The sequence below is a fragment of the Thrips palmi genome, unplaced genomic scaffold, assembly GCF_012932325.1.
Source record: "Thrips palmi isolate BJ-2018 unplaced genomic scaffold, TpBJ-2018v1 HiC_scaffold_8, whole genome shotgun sequence".
NCBI lineage: Eukaryota > Metazoa > Arthropoda > Insecta > Thysanoptera > Thripidae > Thrips > Thrips palmi.
Genome location: NW_023144635.1, coordinates 1,502,457 through 1,522,583, shown reverse-complemented (window position 1 = coordinate 1,522,583; position 20,127 = coordinate 1,502,457). Strand labels below are relative to the sequence as shown.

Genomic DNA, 20,127 nt, shown 5'->3' with positions numbered 1-20,127 from the left:
GAAGGGGAAGGACGGCGTCCTGGGGAATTATTTGGCGCGACTTTTTGAATGGCTGACGAAAATCCATTAGCATTGTCGACGGCGGACGACGGCGACGACGGGGCCCGCCACGCGAGGCCGCGGGGCCGCGGCCATTCCTGGTGCGCTCTTTCTCTGCCTCGCCTCCGCGCCTCTCCGCCGGACCGGAAGCTCGGAATGACACAGTCACAACCATTTCCGCCCCGCCCCGCCTCGCCCGCCCCGCCCCGCCCCGCCCCGCCCCGCCCGCGCTTCCGCCCGCCGACCTCGACGCCGCTCGACGCGCTTTGCGGACGGCGACATCGCGGCGGTAGTTTGCGGCATTAAAAGCCGCGTCGCGACCGGAGGCCGGGGACGCCGGGGACGCTCATCGGGATGCGTGCGGTAATTACGACAGAGAAGAATGCGCGCGTGTTCCATTCAAATAATCCCGCGCGATTTATGGCACCGCCAGGTCGTGTGTGGGTGAGAGAGAGAGAGAGAGAGAGAGAGAGAGAGGGGAGGGGGAGGGAGGGAGGGAGGGGAGGGGAGAGAGAGAGAGACGCGTCGGTGCCGCGGTGTGGTGCGCCACCTGAGCGTTCTCTCTAATGGCCCTGCAGCGCTGGGCCGTGCTTCCCCGCGCTGGCGCTTCGCACTGCCTCGCATTGCTTTACAGTGCAGGCGGCGCAACGCTGCCTGGAGGGACTAAAGCGGCTGGATGCTTTTTCCCCGAGGCGGTGGCGGCGCGCTGCGTGGGTGTGAGTGCGAGGCGCGCGAGGGCTGCTGGCGCTGCGAGCCTCGCTCCGGGCGGTTACACATGTTCCCACCGCGTCACGGGCTGCGGGGCGGGGCGGGGCGGGGCGGGGCGGGGTGGGGCGTTGCCAGGCCAGGCCGGCCAGGCCAGCGCGAGTCTCCTTCGACCGCTCCCAGAAGTGCTTAAGGGGCATGGACATCATATAACATTTATTTCCACTGGGGGGACATTCTGTGTAAGGCGTCGCTCGGGTAAGCCCCGGGCCTGGGCTTCGCCTGGGCTAGCCGCCTGGCCGGCTGGGCCTGGCCGGCTGGGCCTGGCCGACCAGCCCTGCCCTGGGCAGCCCTGGGCCCCGGCGTCCCCCTCACACGCCGGCCGCCCGGCCGCGGGGACACCCATAAGTCAGCCCCCTCCCCCTTCCATACTCCATCTGTCTCTCTCCACCCAACTTTGTTGCCACCGCGCCGCAACGCGCTGGCTTGCTGGCGGTGTGATTTGGGGAAATGCGATCGCCGGGATGTTCTTCTTTCGCGCGGAATGCTCTTACAGTGAACAAGCTAGCCGCGCGACCAGCGGCGCAGCAGCCCCCCGGGGGGCGGGCGGGACGCGTATCTGCGAGAGGGTGCCGCGACGGCGGACGGACAGACAGACAGACGGACAGGCAGACAGACGGACAGGCTGCGGTGGACAGACAGACAGAGAAGTGTGTGTATCCTGACGGGCGCGGCTGTAGTGTGCACACCAGGCGCGCCTCCCCAAGACGTCAGTTCTGGCTTCCCGGGCGCCCGCACAAGGCCTCGCACAAGGCCCCGCACGCCGCGCCACGCCACGCCACGCCATGCGGTCGTCAGACTACGAGGCAGGGCCTAATCTCAAACTCCACCCCCTTCCACTCTCTATGTGGCGCACGTCACCCAGCCCGGCCGACCGCGTGCCCTGCACCGCTCCCCCCCCCCCGCCCGCCCCGCCCGCCCCGCCCCGTCCCGCCCCGCCCCGCCCGCCCCGTCCCGCCCCGCCACGCCCTTAACGCGCCGCGGTCAGCGGGGTTCAACTGGTCTGGTGTCATCCGACTCGATGCATGGCCGCTGGCGGGGCCTGGTGGGGCCGCCCCCGCCGTGCCGTATCGGGCTCCGATGCGCCCCCGATGCGACGCGACGCCATGGCGGCCATGGCTGCGACCGGGAATCCTCGGCGGCCACATCGGCGGCGGTCCGGGCCGCGCCGCGTCGGTGGGAGCCTCGGCCAGCCGTCGGCCACCTCAGCGAGGGCCCCCACTGCGAGCGGCTGCGAGGCCCGGAGCCCTGCCGCCAGTTCCGCCACCGCTGCAGTCCCTTCCCCGTGCTGACGCCAGCGCGAACGCGCCGCGTACATGGTTTCCATGGCGACGGCAGGCCGGCGGGGCGGAGCGGGCCGGCAGGCCGAAGACCGATGGCATGTTTCGCGCTCACGTTCCACCGGTTTCTTTATTGTCTAGCTGCCCTTGCCTTTCCCGCTGCAGCGCAAGCATCCCGTCTGCCTCTCTCTTCTCTCCCTTCGGACCCGGCAGGCAGGCAGGCAGGCAGGCAGGCAGAGGTAAGGCGGTCTCGGCTCCTGCGCCCTGCACTGCACGGCCCCAACAACGCACCGCGCCCTCGCGTTGGTTGCCACCAGCGACACTGACTATTGCCTCGCGCCGTTTCTGTCCGTTCTCCTCGAGTTCTCTGCACTAGCCTGTCTGGGATTTTGCAGCCGTGCCGTGTTGGTGGCGCGCCCAGTCGGCCAACACACAGATACACACACACACACACACACACACACACACACACACGCGCGCGCGCGCCCGCCCGCGCGGAGGTTCAATAACAGGCTGCTGCATTAGTGAAGTGGCGGCGTGCATCCGGGAGGGGCTCCGTCGGGGACCAAAAGGCGGGCATACCGGCTCAGGCCGAGGCTCAGGCCGAGGCTCAGGCCCCGAGGGAACGCGAGGAGAGAAGAACCAGGCGTGGAATACTGCATACGCCGCGCCGCGCGCCCACCTTCGACGAGGCAGCCGCGTGTGGAACATGGCCCCGCACGGCCATATCGCGAGCGGCGGGAAGAACGACACCATTCGAAAGCATGCAGCAATCCGAGTGGAAACAATGAGGGAGGCAGCGAGGTACTCGCCTCGACTGGCGCGGCGCAGCACGGCACCTGGTGCGCCTCTTTGGAAATATAATCCATTAGCGGCCCACGCACGCATAGGGCCGTTTGCAGCGCGACCGCCCCGCCGGCCCCGCCGGCCCCGCCCAACGAGGCCCTGGGGCCGCTATCCGCGCGCCGCCCCGCCCCGCCCCGCCCCGCCCCCGCCCCGCCCCGCCCCGCCCCGCCCCGCCCCGGCCTCGCGTGTGGTGGCAGTGATACGGGTGTGGCGGCTGAGGGCGTGTCGTACTGAGGACTCGGATTACAGGGCCATATTATTTCTGAGCCACACCCCAAGAACGAGAAAAAAAGCACGGAAAACACACTACAAAACAGTGGGGGAGAAGGCTCCACGCGCGCGCGCGCGCGCGGACACACGCACACACATACGCAGTACACAGACGCAGCACACACACACTCACGCACACACACATACACGCACACACACAGACACACGCACAAACACACACAAACACCAGACAGCAAGTGCGTGGTACTTGGCGTGCGATTACGTTACGTCCGCCGTAAAAAAAAGGCCGCGGCGGATACGCAATGAAAAAAAAAGGTGGAAAATGTGATGGTAGTCTGCTTCCGCGCGGACATTAGCCAAATTGCGGGCAAGAGCGCAAGGGGGTAATTTACGCGTGCGGGTGCGGGAGCGTTTCGCACTAAAAAGGGGCGGGCTGCGCGGCGCGGCTCCGCGCGGACGGGGCGGACGGGGCGGACGGCGGGGTGACGAGAAATGAAGTGGTGGCCGTCGCCATGCCGCGCCTCGCTGCTGTGTCCACGGGCGTCAACGAATATCTTTTTCCCTTCGCCCTTCCCTTTTTTCACTGAAATTTTAGTAGCCCATAAAAGCATCAGGCGCACACGGGTGGCGACATTTCTGTCTTGATGACCTCGGATGGGCTGGTGGCAGCCGCCGGGGCCGCCAGGGTGGCGGGGCGAGGGGTGGTGGCGGCCGGTTGGGCGGGTGGGGTGGGGGTGGGGGGCGCCGAGATGAGAGGTTTCTAGTTTGGGTACATTTCCACGAGCCCAAGAGGGAGGTGGGGCGAGTGGCACCCCGAGTGGGGCTGCGCGAGTGGGGCTGCTGAGGCCTTCTTCGCGACATGATCCCGGGCCGAGCCGTCATGTCGTCACGCGGATAATTACAGCGTCACGCCTCACCCCGCCCCATCCCGCCCCGCCGCGAGCCTCGCGAAATGTCGCACGCAATTAACGGCCTTATTAACGAGCCGCTCACACGAGAGGATCACGCTCGATTTGGAGCGACGGCAAAAGATGAAGAAGAAGAAGAAGAAGAAGAAGAAGAAGAAGAAGAAGAAGAAGAAGAAGAAGAAGAAGAAGAAGAAGAAGAAGAAGAAGAAGAAGAAGAAGAAGAAGAAGAAACGACGACGAAGAAGAAGAAAACGACGAAGACGACGACTATCCAAGGACAACGGCGATGGCAATGTGTAAACGGCGAGAGTTTGAGTCCGTCAAGTCGGGATTGTCTATCTCCGCCTCGCGGGACGTGGCGGGAGGCACCGGGAGGCACACTCGGGCAGACAGGCCGAGGCGAAGGCGAGTCCCCGGGGCGCAGATAGGCAAACCGAGGACCTTCTCGACAGCGAGACGCGGCGAGCACACCGACCACGTCCCAGGGGCCTCGACGACGACGAGGCGGCCCCGCCACTGTGTGCCGAGTGGTGGGAAACGGTCCGCCGAGTTGTTAATTTGCAGTAAATTCAAAATGCCGCCGGCGGCGTTGGCAAATTGAGCAAAGGTCAGGGCGGTGCTATCGGTATGGGGGCGTGGGGCTCGGTGGGGCTCGTTCGAGTGACGGGGCGGTGTGGGCCCCACTGTGGGGCGGCGCGAGGTGGATCGTGGAATGGGGCTGACCCTCTTCAAACGGCCCCGCCACGGCCCCGCCACGGCCCCGCCATCACACTGGCCCAGCGCCGCTACGCCGTCCGCGGGGTGGCGAAAGTTTTAAAGCGCTGCTGCCGCGCTGCCGCCGCTGGTGCTCCGAGTGAGGTCAAGCCAATAATTGAAATTCTTCCGTGGCGACATCATCAGGGCTGAGAAGGCCGGCCTTCGGCGAGTCCTTCGGCGAGTCCTTCGGCGAGTCCTTCGGCGAGGCCTTCGGCGAGTCCTTCGGCGAGTCCTTCGGCGAGTCCTTCGGCGAGGCCTTCGGCGAGTCCTTCGGCGAGTCCTTCGGCGAGGCCTTCGGGCCCTTCAGGGTGACGGGCGTTTCTCAGCAGCACCAGGCGATCGGGCGCGCTGCGACGCAAAGGGCGCGGCAAAGGCCCACTGCGACAAAGGCCTCCACGGCGAACCCCACGGCCTCGGCGCCTCCGTGGTGGTCGCGCCGGGAAAAATGACCGCGTCGCCATTTTCGTCTTTTCGCCCTGATTGAGTCAAGCGATTCGCGGCCTCGGCCAGCAGTAGTTCTTTCGAAATAATAAATAACGGCCATTTTGGTGTTATCGGGGCGGACCGCGGTCTTGCATTGTGGTGGCGCGCCATGGCGGTCTCGGCCGGTCGGCCGGTCTCGGCGGCAGCCATCATCGCGTAACGGATGGTCGGCGTTAACCGACCGCCCTGGCCGCCGCGGCCGCCACGGCCAAGCAAGTGTCCGTCCCGCGTCCCCGCGCGTCCCGGCCCAAGAAAGGAAATACAACATTGATCGGGCCGGCGCGCGCTGTCGCGGCGAGGCCATCGCTCTGAAATGTACTGCCGAGAATGTGTCCGTGTCTGTGTGCGAGTGTGTGTGAGTGGCCCTGCGGGGACGTGATATCGTCGCCATTCACTGGATACTTTATGTCCTGCGATTCAATTACAGAGGACTTGTCGATATTGGCGGCGCGGCGGCGTGCAGAGGCCGGGCCACCGAGCCTGGCAAGCTGTCCTCCTGCGAGACCTGCACAAGGCCGTTCTCGGGGTGGACAGGGTTCCGAAACTCCCACACCACGAGGCGGCTCCATGTTGACTCCAAACACCTAGTACGAGCTGCCGGCCAAGGGCTTGCTGTCAATCCACGGAGTCAGTCATCGTTTCCAGCTTTATAAGCACTGACAGGACATAACATGGACGAACGGGGGGCCATTTGGTCCCTGGCCCTCACGCACACACGCACACACACGCACACACACACACACACCGAGGCACACGGGGGCGCAGGGCGCACCTAGTTTGGCCTAACAGCTGTGTGGTGCCCCCTGGCGGACGGCGCAACAAGCGAAATCCCCGCCTGCCGGTTCATATGTCTTCATCTGGCCTGCGCAGCCTGCGTACTGCCTCTGTGTGTTTCACTGCCGTTTGCAGCCATCACTGCCGTCGGGGCGTGGCGCGGCGGGGCGCGGCGGGGCGCGGCGGGCGCGGGGCGGCGGGGCGCGGCGGGGCGCGGCGGCCCGCGGACCATTTCGACTATGGCCTCCGCGGTGCGAGGGGGGCGAATGATGAACCCCGGCCATAAATATTGCTAAAGCAGTGATGCGGGCTGAGTCCGTGGGCCCGGCCGGGGTTTAGAGCGGGGCGTGGCGGGGTGGGGTGTGGCGGGGCGGGGCGGGGCGCCCACATGACTTTATTGCCGCGCAAACGGCGCAAGTTGTGTAAATTGAAAGGAAGCGGCCTCCATATACTCGCCTCGGCGCCGCAACCTCAGACGCGCTACTCTTCCATCCGCGGGTTCTACCCTCCCCGGCAGCGCCGCCAGTTTCTCCCCCCTCTTTTTTTGTTGGTTACTTGACCCGGGGCTTGTTTCGGAGGGCGGGGCGGCGGGGTCGGCTGAGGAGGACGGATGGATTTTAAAGAACGAAATAATGCCGGAGTACTTAATCCTCCTTAAAATTGCAGCCGCGTCCGCGACGACGGCGCGCGCCTAAGTTATTTCTCGGGGTAAAAATAAGCCAACAAGATGAATAGACCAATTACGCAGAGGAAAGCAAAAGTAAAGCTGCCTCGGTGGCACGCCTTGTTGGCTCGGGGCGGGGCGGGGCGGGGCGGGGTGGGGCGAGAGACACCGACAGTCACCTGAGTCATCGCGCCGCGTCATCGCTTTCGATTCCTCGGCGTGGCGTGGCGTGGCGTGGCGTGGCGTGGCGTGGCGTGGCGTGGCGTGGCGTGGCGGGGCGTGGCGTGCGCGGCCTGCGTTAGCGTCGCGTCCCGATCGGGAGACGCTCTCGCGAGCTCTCGCCAAACGGCCCGCGTCACGCACGCCTCCACGGCACTGCACTGCGCGGGGTTCATGGCGCGGACGCGACGCCTGCCTGCCATCATCCGCAGCGAACCATCGGCAGCTAATGGCGGAGACAGCGCTGCTAGCGGCGGAGGGGTGGGCCAGCCCCAGTGGCCTCTAGGGCTTACTGCAACCAGGGCTATAACCGCTAGATACCCCCAGCTGCAGCCCTTGACCAGGCCTAGGTAGCCCAAACTACAGTTAGCCCTTAGCCAGCCCTAAGTGGCCCCAGCTGCAGTTAGCCTTTAGCCCCAGATTCAGTGAGCCCCTAGCCCTAATGAACCTCAGCTGCAATTAGCCCTCAGCCCTAGTGAGCCCCAGCTGCAGTAACCCCTTAGCCCAATAGTTAGCCACAGCTGCAGTTAGCTCTTAGCCCAGCGGTTCCCAACCTTTTTCGGTTCGCGACCCCAAATTTGTAGCCAAAACTTTCCGCGACCCCCAGGAAAAATTTCGCGACCCCACGCGACCCCTCCTTTAGCATGCCTTTGTTACGGAGTGCGATTATCTGCCTAAGTTTGGGAGCAGTATTGCCGCAGTTGATCAAAACGGTCACAAATGTCTGAAAAATCGTGGTTTGGGCCGACTTTAAGCATCTACTGCGTCTGATCCGAGGCGGTGAATCGTCCTCCCTCAACGGGCAATTGGTCTTTAGACCTTCCTTTAGCATGCCTTTGTTACGGAGTGCGATTATCTGCCTTAGTTTGGGAGTAGTTTTGCCACAAAGTTGATCAAAACACGATTTTTCATACATTTGTGACCGTTTTGATCAACTTTGCGGCAAAACTGCTCCCAAACTAAGGCAGATAATCGCACTCCGTAACAAAGGCATGCTAAAGGAAGGTCTAAAGACCAATTGCCCGTTGACGTAGGACGATTTACCGCCTCGGATCAGACGCAGTGGATGCTTAAAGTCGGCCCAAAACACGATTTTTCACAGACATTTGTGACTGTTTAGACCAACTTTGCGGCAGTACTGCTTCCAAACTGAGTCAGATAATTGCACTCCGTAACAAAGGCATGCAAAAGGAAGGTCCAAAGACCAATTGCCCGTTGAGGGAGGGTGATTTACCGCCTCGGATCAGAAGCAGTGGATGCTTAAAGTCGACCCAAAACACGATCTTTTACACACATTTGTGACCGTTTTGATCAACTTTGCGGCATTTAAGCAGCCAGTGCTCGGCGTGTGGGCCAGCCGGGAAACCACCGCGACCCCAGGCGACCCCAGCCACCTCGCCGCGACCCCTTGAAATTTTTTCGCGACCCCATTTGGGGTCGCGACCCCAAGGTTGGGAACCGCTGTCTTAGCCCTAGTTAGCCCATCCGAAGTTAGCCCTTAGCCCTAGTTAGCCCCAGCTGCAGTTAGAGCAGCCCACTCCAAACCAGGCGACGGCGTCGGACGGTGGAAGCGGCGTAGCCATGGCCAAGCCAGCGCAGCGCGTTGCGGCCACGCCATGCCACGCCATGCCACGCCATGCCACGCCATGCCACGCCATGCCACGCCATGCCACGCCATGCCACGCCATGCCACGCCATGCCACGCCAGTGGCGTGCACGTAACGCTCCGCCGCACGAACCCGCCGCCTCGTCTCGCCGCGCAGCCGAATTTGCGGACCCGCCCACTCACACACGTGTATGTACCCTGCACACATACCTACTCACGGACGTGACGAGCACGCTCTCTCTCTCTCTCTCTCTCTCTCTCTCTCTCTCTCTCTCTCTCTCTCTTTCTCTCTCTCTCTCTCACACACACACACACACACAAACACACACACAAACACACAAATACAGACACACACAAGAACGCGCGCGCGCGCACAGGAAGCCAAGAGTGCATTGCATACAAACACAGTGTATACCCCGCCAGCATAATGACTGGCGGGTCGAATTTCCAACCCGCCAACATTGGCTCTCCCAGACGCCAAATTAACTGGCTGTGAGTCCGCGGCCCCGCGGCCCTGCCCCACGCCCCGCCACGCGTCGCCACGCCTTGCCGCGCCCATTCGCGGCCCAGACAGCGATAAATCCGGATTTTGCCGCCCAGAGCTCCACACCCGCCTTAACTCGCTTTCCAAATTTCGGCGCCTGAAAATTGGACAGCGGGATGGCAGCACTGCGTGGCACTGCGCCGCATGCGGCCGCATGCCTCGACTTTCTCTGTCTCTGTCTTGTGTCGACTCCCCTCGCCCTCTTTCTTTCTGCTTCTCTTTCACACACGCACACACACACGCACACACACACGCACACACAAAGGGACGCAACCTTCTCCCCCTCTTTTCGTGCCGTCCTCGCAGCATCGGCCGCCCATAAAACCGAATCAAATGGAATGGGAACATATCGCCGGACAGCTAAGCGCGTTGGCTCGCCGAGTGGGCGAAGCCAGCGCGGCAGGGCCTGGCCGAGCAGGCTGGACACCCACAGTGGACCAGAAGACCGGTGGAGGCGGCCAAAACTCTAGAGGCGTTTTGAGCTCCAGAGTCGCTAGACAGGACTCGAAATGAACGTGTGACCCTACCAATGGATTGCTCTCCGAACGAGGAATCCAATGTATGGGTCACACTCGGTTCGAGGCCTGTTTCGCGACTTTGGAGCTCAAAACGCGTCTGGAGTTTTGGCCGCCTGCACCGGTCTTCTGGCCCACTGTGACACCTCCTCCTTCTCGCCACCACCGCTGGGCGGCGCCACCGTCGCCCTGCCGGTCAGGCCTATCACCAAAGCGTAAATGTTATTTATTTGGTGGGGCGCTGCGAGCCGCGCTGCAGTGGCTGGCTGGGAGGCCGAGCCCGGCCGAGGCTGGTCAGGGCGGCGAGGGCCCTAGATCTCCGGTCGGGCCGTGGCTGTGTCAACACGTGAGCAATCGGCGCGTTGTGGTGGCGACCCCCCTGAGAACGCGGCCTAGCCGAGTCCCATTTACCACCTGGGGGAACCTGGGGGAACCCGGGGAAACCCCGGCCAGCCTGCTGCAGATTCACGCTGGCCGCAACCCCCGGGGCGCTCCAGCCTTGTGCAGGAACTGCACAAAACCATTTTATTTTCTTTCAAATATTTTCCCCCATACCTGAAAAAATCTAAAGCTTGGCGCCCGCAGCGACGTATTATTTGTTTCAATCGGTCGCAGCATCGCCGACTGTATTCCGAGGCTTTATGGAACATCAAGGAGGCTCCGCGGCCGCGGCCGCCACGGCGCGCCAGACGGAGTGCCGTGATTTCACGGCCGCCACTCAAGATTGTCTCCATAAAAACGGCGGCGCTCAATTGTTGGCAAACAGGCCGCCGGTGCACAGTGGGCCAGAAGACCGGTGGGGGCGGCTGAAACTCTAGACGCGTTTTGAGCTCCGGAGTCGTCCAAGGCGACTTGATCCGAACGTATGACCCCACCAATGGATTCCTCGTTCGGAGAGCAATCCATTGGTGGGGTCACACGCTCGGTTCGAGTCCCATTTAGCGACTCTGGAGCTCAAAACGCGTCTTGAGTTTTGGCCGCCGCCACCGGTCTTCTGGCCCACTGTGCGGTGGGGCGGCGGGGGCAGTGCGGGGCGTGGCACGGCGCGGCAAGGCTTGGCACCGGCAATAAGCTCGTCGCGCCTCGGCGGCACGGCAGCACGGCGGCCTTGGTCGGGACGACGACCACTGAAACTGCCGGACACGCTAAGCAGGCATCGGCTCGCGTCCAGCCTCACGGCCCTCACGGGGGCGGGGCCGACCCGCAAGGCGGGCGGCCAGGACTAAACGAGAACGCGAACCTCCCAGCCGATGTCCTTGCCTCCGCTGCCCTCCGCGGCGGTACGGTACACTCCCCGACGACAAGACGCGCTGTCTGCGACTGAGGCCGCACGCCCCGAGGCGAGGGAAGAGATGAGAATACTCGCCACCTCTTTTTCGCGGATACTTTTCTTGGCCCGGGCAGCTGCAGCCTGGCGGAGCGCGGCGGGGCGGGACGGCGGCGGACGCCGGGGCGGCCCAAACTAATGGACTCTCGGTCTATTTGGCCCCGAGGCCCGCGGCGGTCTACTTTTCTTTTAAAGTGAGCAGTTCCAGTTAATCCTTGGGGGCTGACCGACCGCCCCACCACAGCAGGCCGCCCCGTTGCCTCCAGCTCCGCGCACACCCCACCCCGCCCCGTCCCCGCCACGCCCCACCCCCCACCGCTACATGCGTATGACACGGAACAAATCCCACTACATTCCACCACATGGCCAAAGTTTGAGTGCGCAGCGAGACACGGTCCGACTGAAATATGGCGTCATCGGGTCCCGAGGAGTCATGAGGGATACGGACTGCGCGCAAAGAAGCATTCCACGCGCCATTACACCCGGGGCGCGGACCGGACCGAGCCGAGCCGTGAGCCGGAGGTGAAAGCGCACGCGCTCCAAGACAAACAGGATATTTTAGCGTTGGGGAAGGACGGAAGTAACGACGGCGAGGCATTTGCGTAATAAGGTTTCACGTCGTCGTCGTCGTCTTCCTCGTAGTCCTCGTCGTCGTCGTTCTCGTAGTCGTCGTCCTCGTCCACTTCCTCCTCCTCCTCGCACTCGTCCCCTCCTCCTCCTCCTCCTCATCGACGCCCTCGTCGTCGTCGTCATCGTCCTCTTCCTCCTCGTCGTCGTCCTTTTCCTCCTCGTCGTCGTCCTTTTCCTCCTCGTCGTCGTCCTCGTCCACCTCCTCCTCCTCATCGACGTCCTCGTCGTCGTCGTCGTCGTCATCATCGTTCTCTTCCTCCTCGTCGTCGTCATCGTCCTCTCCGTCCTCGTCGTCGTCCTCGTCCACCTCCTCCTCCTCCTCCTCCTCGACGTCCTCGTCGTCGTCACCGTCGCGGACGATCCGTCCGCTGAGCCGCCGAGTGGCCGGTGCGGAGGATGGGCCGTGCCTGGGCTTGCCCACTGGGCGTGCCCCGCCGTATCGCCCCGCTGCGCCATCAATACCGCTCCCTCAAAGAACGCGGGCAGGGCAAGGCAGGGCAAGGCAGGGCAAGGCAGGGCAAGGCAGGGCAAGGCAGGGCAAGGCAGGGCAAGGCAGGGCAAGGCAGGGCAAGGCAGGGCAAGGCAGGGCAAGGCAGGGCAAGGCAGGGCAAGGCAGGGCAAGGCAGGGCAAGGCAGGGCAAGGCAGGGCAAGGCAGGGCAAGGCAGGGCAAGGCAGGGCAAGGCAGGGCAAGGCAGGGCAAGGCAAGGCAGGGCAGGGAGCGCGCGCGAAGGGGAGTCCCTTTAAATATTATGGGGTAAACTCGCTTCTGATGGCCCGGCAGGTCAGCCCCGCCCCGCCCCGTCCGCGCGACGCCTCGAGACGCGAGCGGGGCGTTCCGATCCGGAACTTGAGCGGCAGTGGCACGGAAAGAAGACGATAACGCCCTTCAGGGGCACGGGGCGGTGCGGGGCGGGGCGTCGCCGAGGCCCGAAGCCGCTCGAAGCACGCGTCATCGCCGCGAACGGCCCGGCCCGGCCCGGCACGGCCTTTGCCGATCAACTGCGGCAATTAACCGGAATGTTTGTCCTGGCCCGGCCGGGCGAGGAGCGGCGCGCGGCGCGTGCGCCGGAATATTTTTTCCGAGGTGAGTCGCCGCTAACGGCGGCCCCGCCTGCCTGCTGCCTGTGGCTGCCTGTGGCTGCCTGTGGCTAACGAGCCCTCGCTCCACTTCGCGCCGATCACTGGATACCGCCCAGCGTCAACACGCCGCATGGCGGCAAACAGCACACCGCAAAAACAACAACACGAACAAGGACAAGAACAAGAGGCACGAGCACTTTGCAAGCGCCCGCTGGCTGCGGGATAGGCCGCCCGGTGCGCGGCCGCGCCACCGGAACTGCCTACCGCGGCCTCGACGGGCGCCTCGGCCAACTGCCTACCGCGGCCTCGACGGGCACCTCGGCCACCGGGACTGCCTACCGCGGCCTCGACGGGCGCCGTCTGCTCTCTGCCTTGTGTCGTGCCAGGCTCCTGGCAGGCATTGATAAACGTCCGACGGCGACATTGACGTACCGTATTTCGAGATATCGACTTGGCGCTAGCCGCGCTCGCTGCGCTAGTTAGTGTCGCCGAAGAGGCACGAGGCACGTCAATGTAAAGCTTGGCAAGATCTGAGATAGAGGGCGCCGTGATGAACAGAGCGTCTCCCCTAGGCGAGCCTGCCTGCGGCGGATGAGACGCGAACCCTCGCCATCAATCACACAATCAGGAAGTCAATCTGCAGTATCCAAAATCCCTTCGATTGGATTCCAGTTTACGTGTCTCGATATTGAGCCGAGGAAAGAGCGAGTCGGGATTGGCCTGGCTGGCTGCCTGGCTGGCTGCCTGGCTGGCTGCCTGGCTGGCTGCCTGGCTGGCTGCCTGGCTGGCGGGCGGGGGGCTTAAGCCGGCGATTGGGCGGCGCGCGGCCTCGCGTGGCTTGCGACTTTGCACTGGGGACTCCGCATCCTCACTCTGCGGCGGCGCAGCGGCGCGGCGGCCCGGCAGCGAGCGGCTGTTAGTCTAATTGGCCGCCTCTTTGGCTCGCACCTGCAACAGAAAAAACAAAAACACACATTAGCGCTACATTTCATTCCAGGGAAAACACAGCGGGGCGTGTCGCCGCATCCATTTTCCGGCGGCAGCCAGGCGGGCAGCCAGGCAGGCAGCCAGGCAGGCAGCCAGGCAGGCAGCCAGGCAGGCAGCCAGGCAGGCAGCCAGGCAGGCAGCCAGGCAGGCAGCCAGGCAGGCAGCCAGGCAGGCAGCCAGGCAGGCAGCCAGGCAGGCAGCCAGGCAGGCAGCCAGGCGGGCAGCCAGGCAGGCAGCCAGGCAGGCAGCCAGGTAGGCAGCCAGGCAGGCAGCCAGGCGGGCAGCCAGGCAGGCAGCCAGGCAGGCAGCCAGGCAGGCAGCCAGGCGGGCAGCCAGGCAGGCAGCCAGGCGGGCAGCCAGGCAGGCAGCCAGGCCGCCGGCAGACAGGCAGTTTTGCCGCGCCGTCTTCGTCGCTGTTGGTCGGGGCGCGGACATCGCTTTGCATTTTTGGTACGCAAATTGAGCTCCCCCTCTCACAGCCTCCCACGGCTCCGCCGACCCCGCCGCCGTGGCATATGCCCATTTCACCCACATCGGTAGGGCCAAACTTTATTCACTTCGAAATAAATTAAACCACACGCGCTCAGCCCTTTTTTCGGTTTTGTTTTTGTTTACTTTTCTTTGGGCACCAACAGTGTAGGCCGGCCTGGCGATTGGTCCATGGCGACCGAGGGCTTTCCGTGGACTGCGCACTGGTCTTCATCCACCTTTCGCTGTCCGCACGGTGGACCTTGCCGATCGCAATAATATGCATATATGTACACAGAGCGCCGCGCTGTCCGTTCATTCCATTTTTGCCAGCTCTCATTATTATTTCGACTGTGTGTGTGTGTGTGTGTGCGTGTGTGTGTGTGTGTGCGTGTGTCGGTGTGGGACTTTGCGCATCTGTCCACCTTTGCCTGGTGTCGCTAATGGTCTCGGTGCCGCCTCCTCTGCAGCCTTTTTACGCCATTTCGCAACTAGAGCGACGGCAAAAAAATTCATTAAAAGAATTGTTTAAAGAGGGTTTAAAAGAGGGCTAGCCGGGTAAAGTTAATTCGGCACGCTGTTTTTCTTAAACAATGTTGTGGGCGCGAGAGTGGAAAACAGGAAGGAACGTTTTCGGAGATCCGATCTCGGAGGATTGTAGGGTATCGTTCAAAAGAAAACAAGTCTCGCAGGCACACGCCGATTTTTTCGTAACAAGACGTGAGAAACATCAACACTTAGAGCCAGCAACAGCAATACTCGGTGCAGTAAGCGTTGTTTCGCAAAACTCTGAACCGCTATGTCGGTCGGGGTTTCTGTCGGCGGCGCGGGGCTGCGATTCCTCCAGGCGCCGAGCCTCGCGCTGCGCAGACAGACAGCTTTGGCGCGCCCCGGCCGGGCCCGCCGCGCGCCTTTGAGAACATTGCGTAACATTGTCGCACTACTCCGCGATGACGCCGCGACAAAAGAGGAGCGTTTCCGACGAGGCCAAAAGTTTAGCGTGTTTGTCGAGGCGCCGGCGTTGCAGCCGCCAGTCCCGCATGCATGCCGTCGCCGCGATCGGGCCACTCACGACGCGAGGCCCCCGGCCGCCCTCGGCAAGGCCTCACCCCTGCACCAAGCAGACTGACTCCGAGAGTCGCTCTCGTCGCTCTGTCTCTCTCGCACCTTCAGGGGACCCCCCGCGCGTGCGAGAGAGACAGAGCGACGACTCTCAGTCTGCAGGCCGACGAGTTCGTCACCGCGGCGGCCGGTCGGCCTTGCGGTCGGCCCCACCACACCACCGCTAATTTACAGCGCCTCCCTTTGATTATGGAAAGCAGGCTTACCAAGAGCGGCGGCAGCGGCGGCGCCGTGGCCTGACTTGCCAAACCGTGACTGTATAACCCTCGCCCACTTAATCTGAGTGCCGAGCCAAGGGGGCCACCGCTTTGCTCACTGTTGCAAAGTGTCGTGCCGACTCTCGTGTTTGTGTGTGTGTGTGTGTGTGTGTGTGTGTGACCGTGCGTGCGTGTGTGTGCTGCGACGGTCCCATTGTTAACAATGGCAGTAGTTGTGTGGACCCCGTTATTGTGCCTAACAACCCCCTCCAACCGCTCACTGATTGAGGTTCGAACGACCGGGCACCACCGCCACCGCCGCCGCTCCGCACCACACCGCGCCCTGCTCCGGCCGGCGCCTACTCTCCAGCGCGCATTAGGCGATGACTTCCAGGAACACACACTTGGACACCCTTCTCTCTCTCTCTCTCTCTCTCGGCCACCGTTACTGCAAATAACTGGGCGAGTCCTTCATTAGGGCGCTACTTGTTGCTGCATGCTGAGCAACACCCAGCAACGCCGCAAGCAACGCCAAGCAACGCCCAGCAACGCCAAGCCTCTTTCCCGTACAGCCTCCTCGCGAGGCGTGTTGTGCGTGTCGCCCGCCCCACAAAGAGATCGCCTTTGAGCGGGGACGCCATACAGAAAGAAAGAGAGAAACAGAGAGAGAGAAAGAGAGAGAGAGAGAGAGAGAGAGAGAGAGAGAGAGAGAGAGAGAGGAGAGCAATGTGTGTACAAGAGAGAAGATTAAAATGAAATGAAAAATCACGGTTGTGCTATCTGTAATTCGAAACCGAGAACACGTATGAAATGAATACACAACGGTCCGCAGGTTCGATTTGGCTTAGAGCAAGAACGACGGGTGGGGGAGAGAGAGAGAGAGAGAGAGAGAGAGAGAGAGAGAGAGAGAGAGAGAGAGAAGAGGGGAGGGGGTGAGAAAGGGGCGTCGGAGCGGCGCGAAGTGCGACAGAGAGGTAGTAAAATAAGAGCTTGATGGCGGGGCGGAGCTGCGAGGTCCAGAGGGCTTGAAAAGGACACGGTAGTGCGCGCGGCCCGGCGCGGCATGGCGCGGTCCAAAGCGCCTCGTGGCGTCGTGGCCGTGGCCGAGGCCGGCGCCTTCATCCGACGACCGCCGCGACCGCCGCGACCGCAGACCCCAGATGTGTATCGTTATGAGCACAAAATGAAAGGACGCCGAGGACGAGAAAATAAAATAAAACGAAAGGGAGAGAGAGAGAGAGAGAGAGAGAGAGAGAGAGAGAGAGAGAGAGGAGAGAGAGAGAGAGAGAGAGAGAGGGGGGCGCCGGGCGCAGCGCGCAGCAGCGTCGCCGAAATCATCATAATCGTGCACGCCGCTAGATGGCGCTCCACGCCGGAACGACCGGGACGGGCCGGGACACACTGCGCACGGCCTCGGCCCCTCGGCCACGACCCGTACACATATCACGTCACGCCCAAATAGGTCTCTCGTTTGGCAAGGGCAGGCGGTGGCCTCAGCCTCACCGTGGAGGCCTTGCCCGCCGCGAGGCCTTGTTCGCCCTGAGCCCCGGGGGCCCTGGGGAGGCATCGGAAGCCGTTTTACAGCGCACGGTGCACGGCGGGGCCGGGTGGGGGTGGAACCGTGCGATCCCTTAATCGGCTGCGATACGCGCCGCGCTGCACAGTGTGTCAACTAGAGAGCCTGGAATCAGAGAGGCGTCAACCTGGCGCGCGGCGAGACGCGCCCTGGTTGGTTGGCACCAATCCGACTCGAAGCGCGCTGATTGGCCGGTCAGAGTGGCACCCAGAGAGGTGGAGGGGACGGTTGCGTGTCCGACGCTACCGCACCTAGCCTCAGACGCATGGTGGGAGAGAGGACGATGCGTAACGCGCAAGAAACGTAAACAATGAAAGCACAACTTATAATTTCTTCGTGTTCTAAGATCAACTGCAAGATTTGAGAGAAAACCGTAAAAAAACGTCTTTTTTGGAGTTACATTGTTTACAGTGCTGTGAACTGCTTTGATTCAAGTCATTTAAAGTCCGTTAAAACGCTGTTTGAGATGACTGCGTCGAAGTGTTTGGTGCCCAGTCACCACAATCCTTTCAAAACTGGACCCAACCTGGTGTCTCCTGAGGATTGTAAGCTGAAACAAGTACGAACCAAGGCGATCGGTCGAGTAAAGTGCAGTCCGCGCCGTCTGGATCAAATATGCGAGGTAACCTTGGTGCCTTCTAACCTCAACCTTCAATATAGTGCACTTTTAGCTAAGCAACAGTCTGTCAACATCTTTATTTATAAGAAATTGAAATGCTTTTTAAATTTGGGTACAAATGATTAAATTTATATTCCATGCAAAGAATGACTCTTGAATTTTAATGAAAATGTTGTCTCTCTTTGTGTGCAGGATCACTCCACATCGGGAGACTTGCTGAACTGCAGCTCTAAGAAAGTTCTCAAGTCATCTGCTGTTCCCAGTATTAAAACTTCCTGGATGAAGAAAATCAAAAAGAAGACCAGGAATTGTGTGACTGATAAATGTGGCTTTCGGCTCCGTGCTGAAGTTTCAAAGGACCTGAAGTCAACTCTGCCCCACCAAAATTTTCTACGAAGTTTTCAGGTGAACCTAAAGGCAGATCAGAGGCAATTAGTTACGCACAGAGATGAGTTGGAAGCAGAACTTCAACTTTTGGATCAAATCTTAAGTCTGCGTGAACTGGAATCACTGGAAATGGAGTATGGACTTGAACCCGATGTCTGGTGGGAAAGTGAGGCTAACTAATGAAAGTTTCCAAGGGATTTAATTTCCTTTCAGTGTCCATGGCTATTGAAGAGGCCAATGTTTGGTTTGGAGGTGTGTTCTTCTAATTGGAGCATGTAATGCAACAGTTAGTTTTCATACGATTTATTTTAATCATTTTAGTGTGTCAGTGTCAGTTGACAAGTCCAATGTTTGCTTTGGAAGTGTGTTCAACTAATTGGAGCATCTAATGTAACAGTTAGTTTTCATACGATTTATTTTAATCATTTTAGTGTGTCAGTGTCAGTTGACGAGTCCAATGTTTGCTTTTGGGAAAGGGGTTCAACTAATTGGAGCATCTAATGTAACAGTTAGTTTTCATACGAAATTTTTAAACATTTTAGTGTGTCAGTGTCAGTTGACGAGTCCAATGTTTGCTTTGGAAGTGTGTTCAACTAATTGGAGCATCTAATGTAACAGTTAGTTTTCATACGATTTATTTTAATCATTTTAGTGTGTCAGTGTCAGTTGACGAGTCCAATGTTCGCTTTGGAAGTGTGTTCAACTAATTGGAGCATCTAATGTGACAGTTAGTTTACCATTCCATGTTTCTGTGTTGGTTGAAGAGGCTAATGTGTGGTGTGAAAGAATTTCTAACTTTGTGAAAGTATCAATGCATTGGAACATGTAATCAGAAAATGAGGCAAGTAATAAAGGTGTTATCATGAGAGCCTGCTTCTTTGATTTCCCCATGGGTGGATGTATTAGGGATAGACAAACTCTTTAGAATTCATGGAAAGGAATTATTTATATTAAACTTGCATTGAGTGCAGCTAGCACTATAAATATTATAAAAGTGGCATTCACCCTTCACCTAACCTAACCACCCCACCCACCGTTTGGGAGATTTGGGAAATAAAAATACAATCACAACAACGTGTTCCTACAACGAAAATCCAACCTCAAAATACTCTCGGACCATTCCTCAGTTCTCAGTGCTAGTGTAGCGTGAAAATCCAACCTCAAAATACTCTCGGACCATTCCTCAGTTCTCAGTGCTAGTGTAGCGTTGGTTTGCAACACCTTACCCCTACCTCCTCGGCCGCAAGCCACCCCACGTGACAGCGCCGGCCAATCAGGTTGAAGCCCAGAAGCTACCAGAAGCCCGTCTGGTGCCATCCAACCAGGGCGCGTCTCGCCGCGCGCCGGGTTGACGCCTCTCTGATTCCAGGCTCTCTATGTGTCAACCACGGCGTCAACCGCCCCCGGCCCGCAGCGCACGCCGCGCCTCGGCCTCGGCCTTGGCGGCAGAGTGTGATAATCACTTTTATGGCGGCCCGAAATTGAACTAGGAAAGAAGGAGGCGGCAAAGTTTGGAGGGCCACGAGGCCGGGCCATGACGCTGGGCCCGTTGCGCCAGCAGGGCCGGAATGGCCTTCCAAGGTCAACTGCATCAGGGCGGCGGGGATGGCGGGGATGGCGGAGTGGCCGGAGCCGCAACCCCCGGGAGGCCTCCGCTGCGTGCTACTACGCCGCACTACGCCGCACGGATCGGCTGGAGGCTGGCGTCCTGCTGGTCCAAGTAGTGGCCTTCTATCACATTAACAGCGCCCGAAGTTGCCGCCACGCCGTGCCGTGCCGCGCCGTGCCATTTCCGGCGTCGATCGTTCATGCCGCGCCGCCACGGCCGTGGACACTGTCAGGCCGAACGCGGGCCCGGGGACCACCGCGAGGCGACGAGCGGCAGGGGACGGCGCGGAAGCGGCTCACGTCGTTCCGTTCCCGCCAAAGCCCTCGCCGAGGCCCTCGCCGAGGCCCTCGCCCTTGACGACGTTGCCGAATCAGCTGCCGCCTGTTTCAGTGTGTGGCGCTCAATATCATTCCCTATTCAATTTCCAGGGCGGTGCGCGCCGAGCCGGCAAAGCAGGCGGGGCTGCCGGCCGCCTCGGTCCGCTGGCCCCGCCT

The 20,127-nt window shown here is 61.0% G+C and overlaps 2 protein-coding genes across 3 annotated transcripts in view; one reads left to right on the top strand and one right to left on the bottom strand.

Annotated features, from left to right (window-relative positions):
* LOC117653265 (alpha-2C adrenergic receptor) overlaps nucleotides 1-20,127 on the bottom strand; it is a 178,495-nt gene that overhangs the window by 17,901 nt on the left and 140,467 nt on the right. The gene's annotated exons all lie outside the window — the stretch shown is intronic.
* On the top strand, nucleotides 17,198-18,489 carry LOC117653266. Its single transcript, XM_034398836.1, has 2 exons — nucleotides 17,198-17,640; nucleotides 17,830-18,489. Exons 1-2 carry the CDS (start codon nucleotides 17,485-17,487, stop codon nucleotides 18,202-18,204), a joined length of 531 nt encoding a protein of 176 aa, XP_034254727.1. The 5' UTR covers nucleotides 17,198-17,484; the 3' UTR covers nucleotides 18,205-18,489.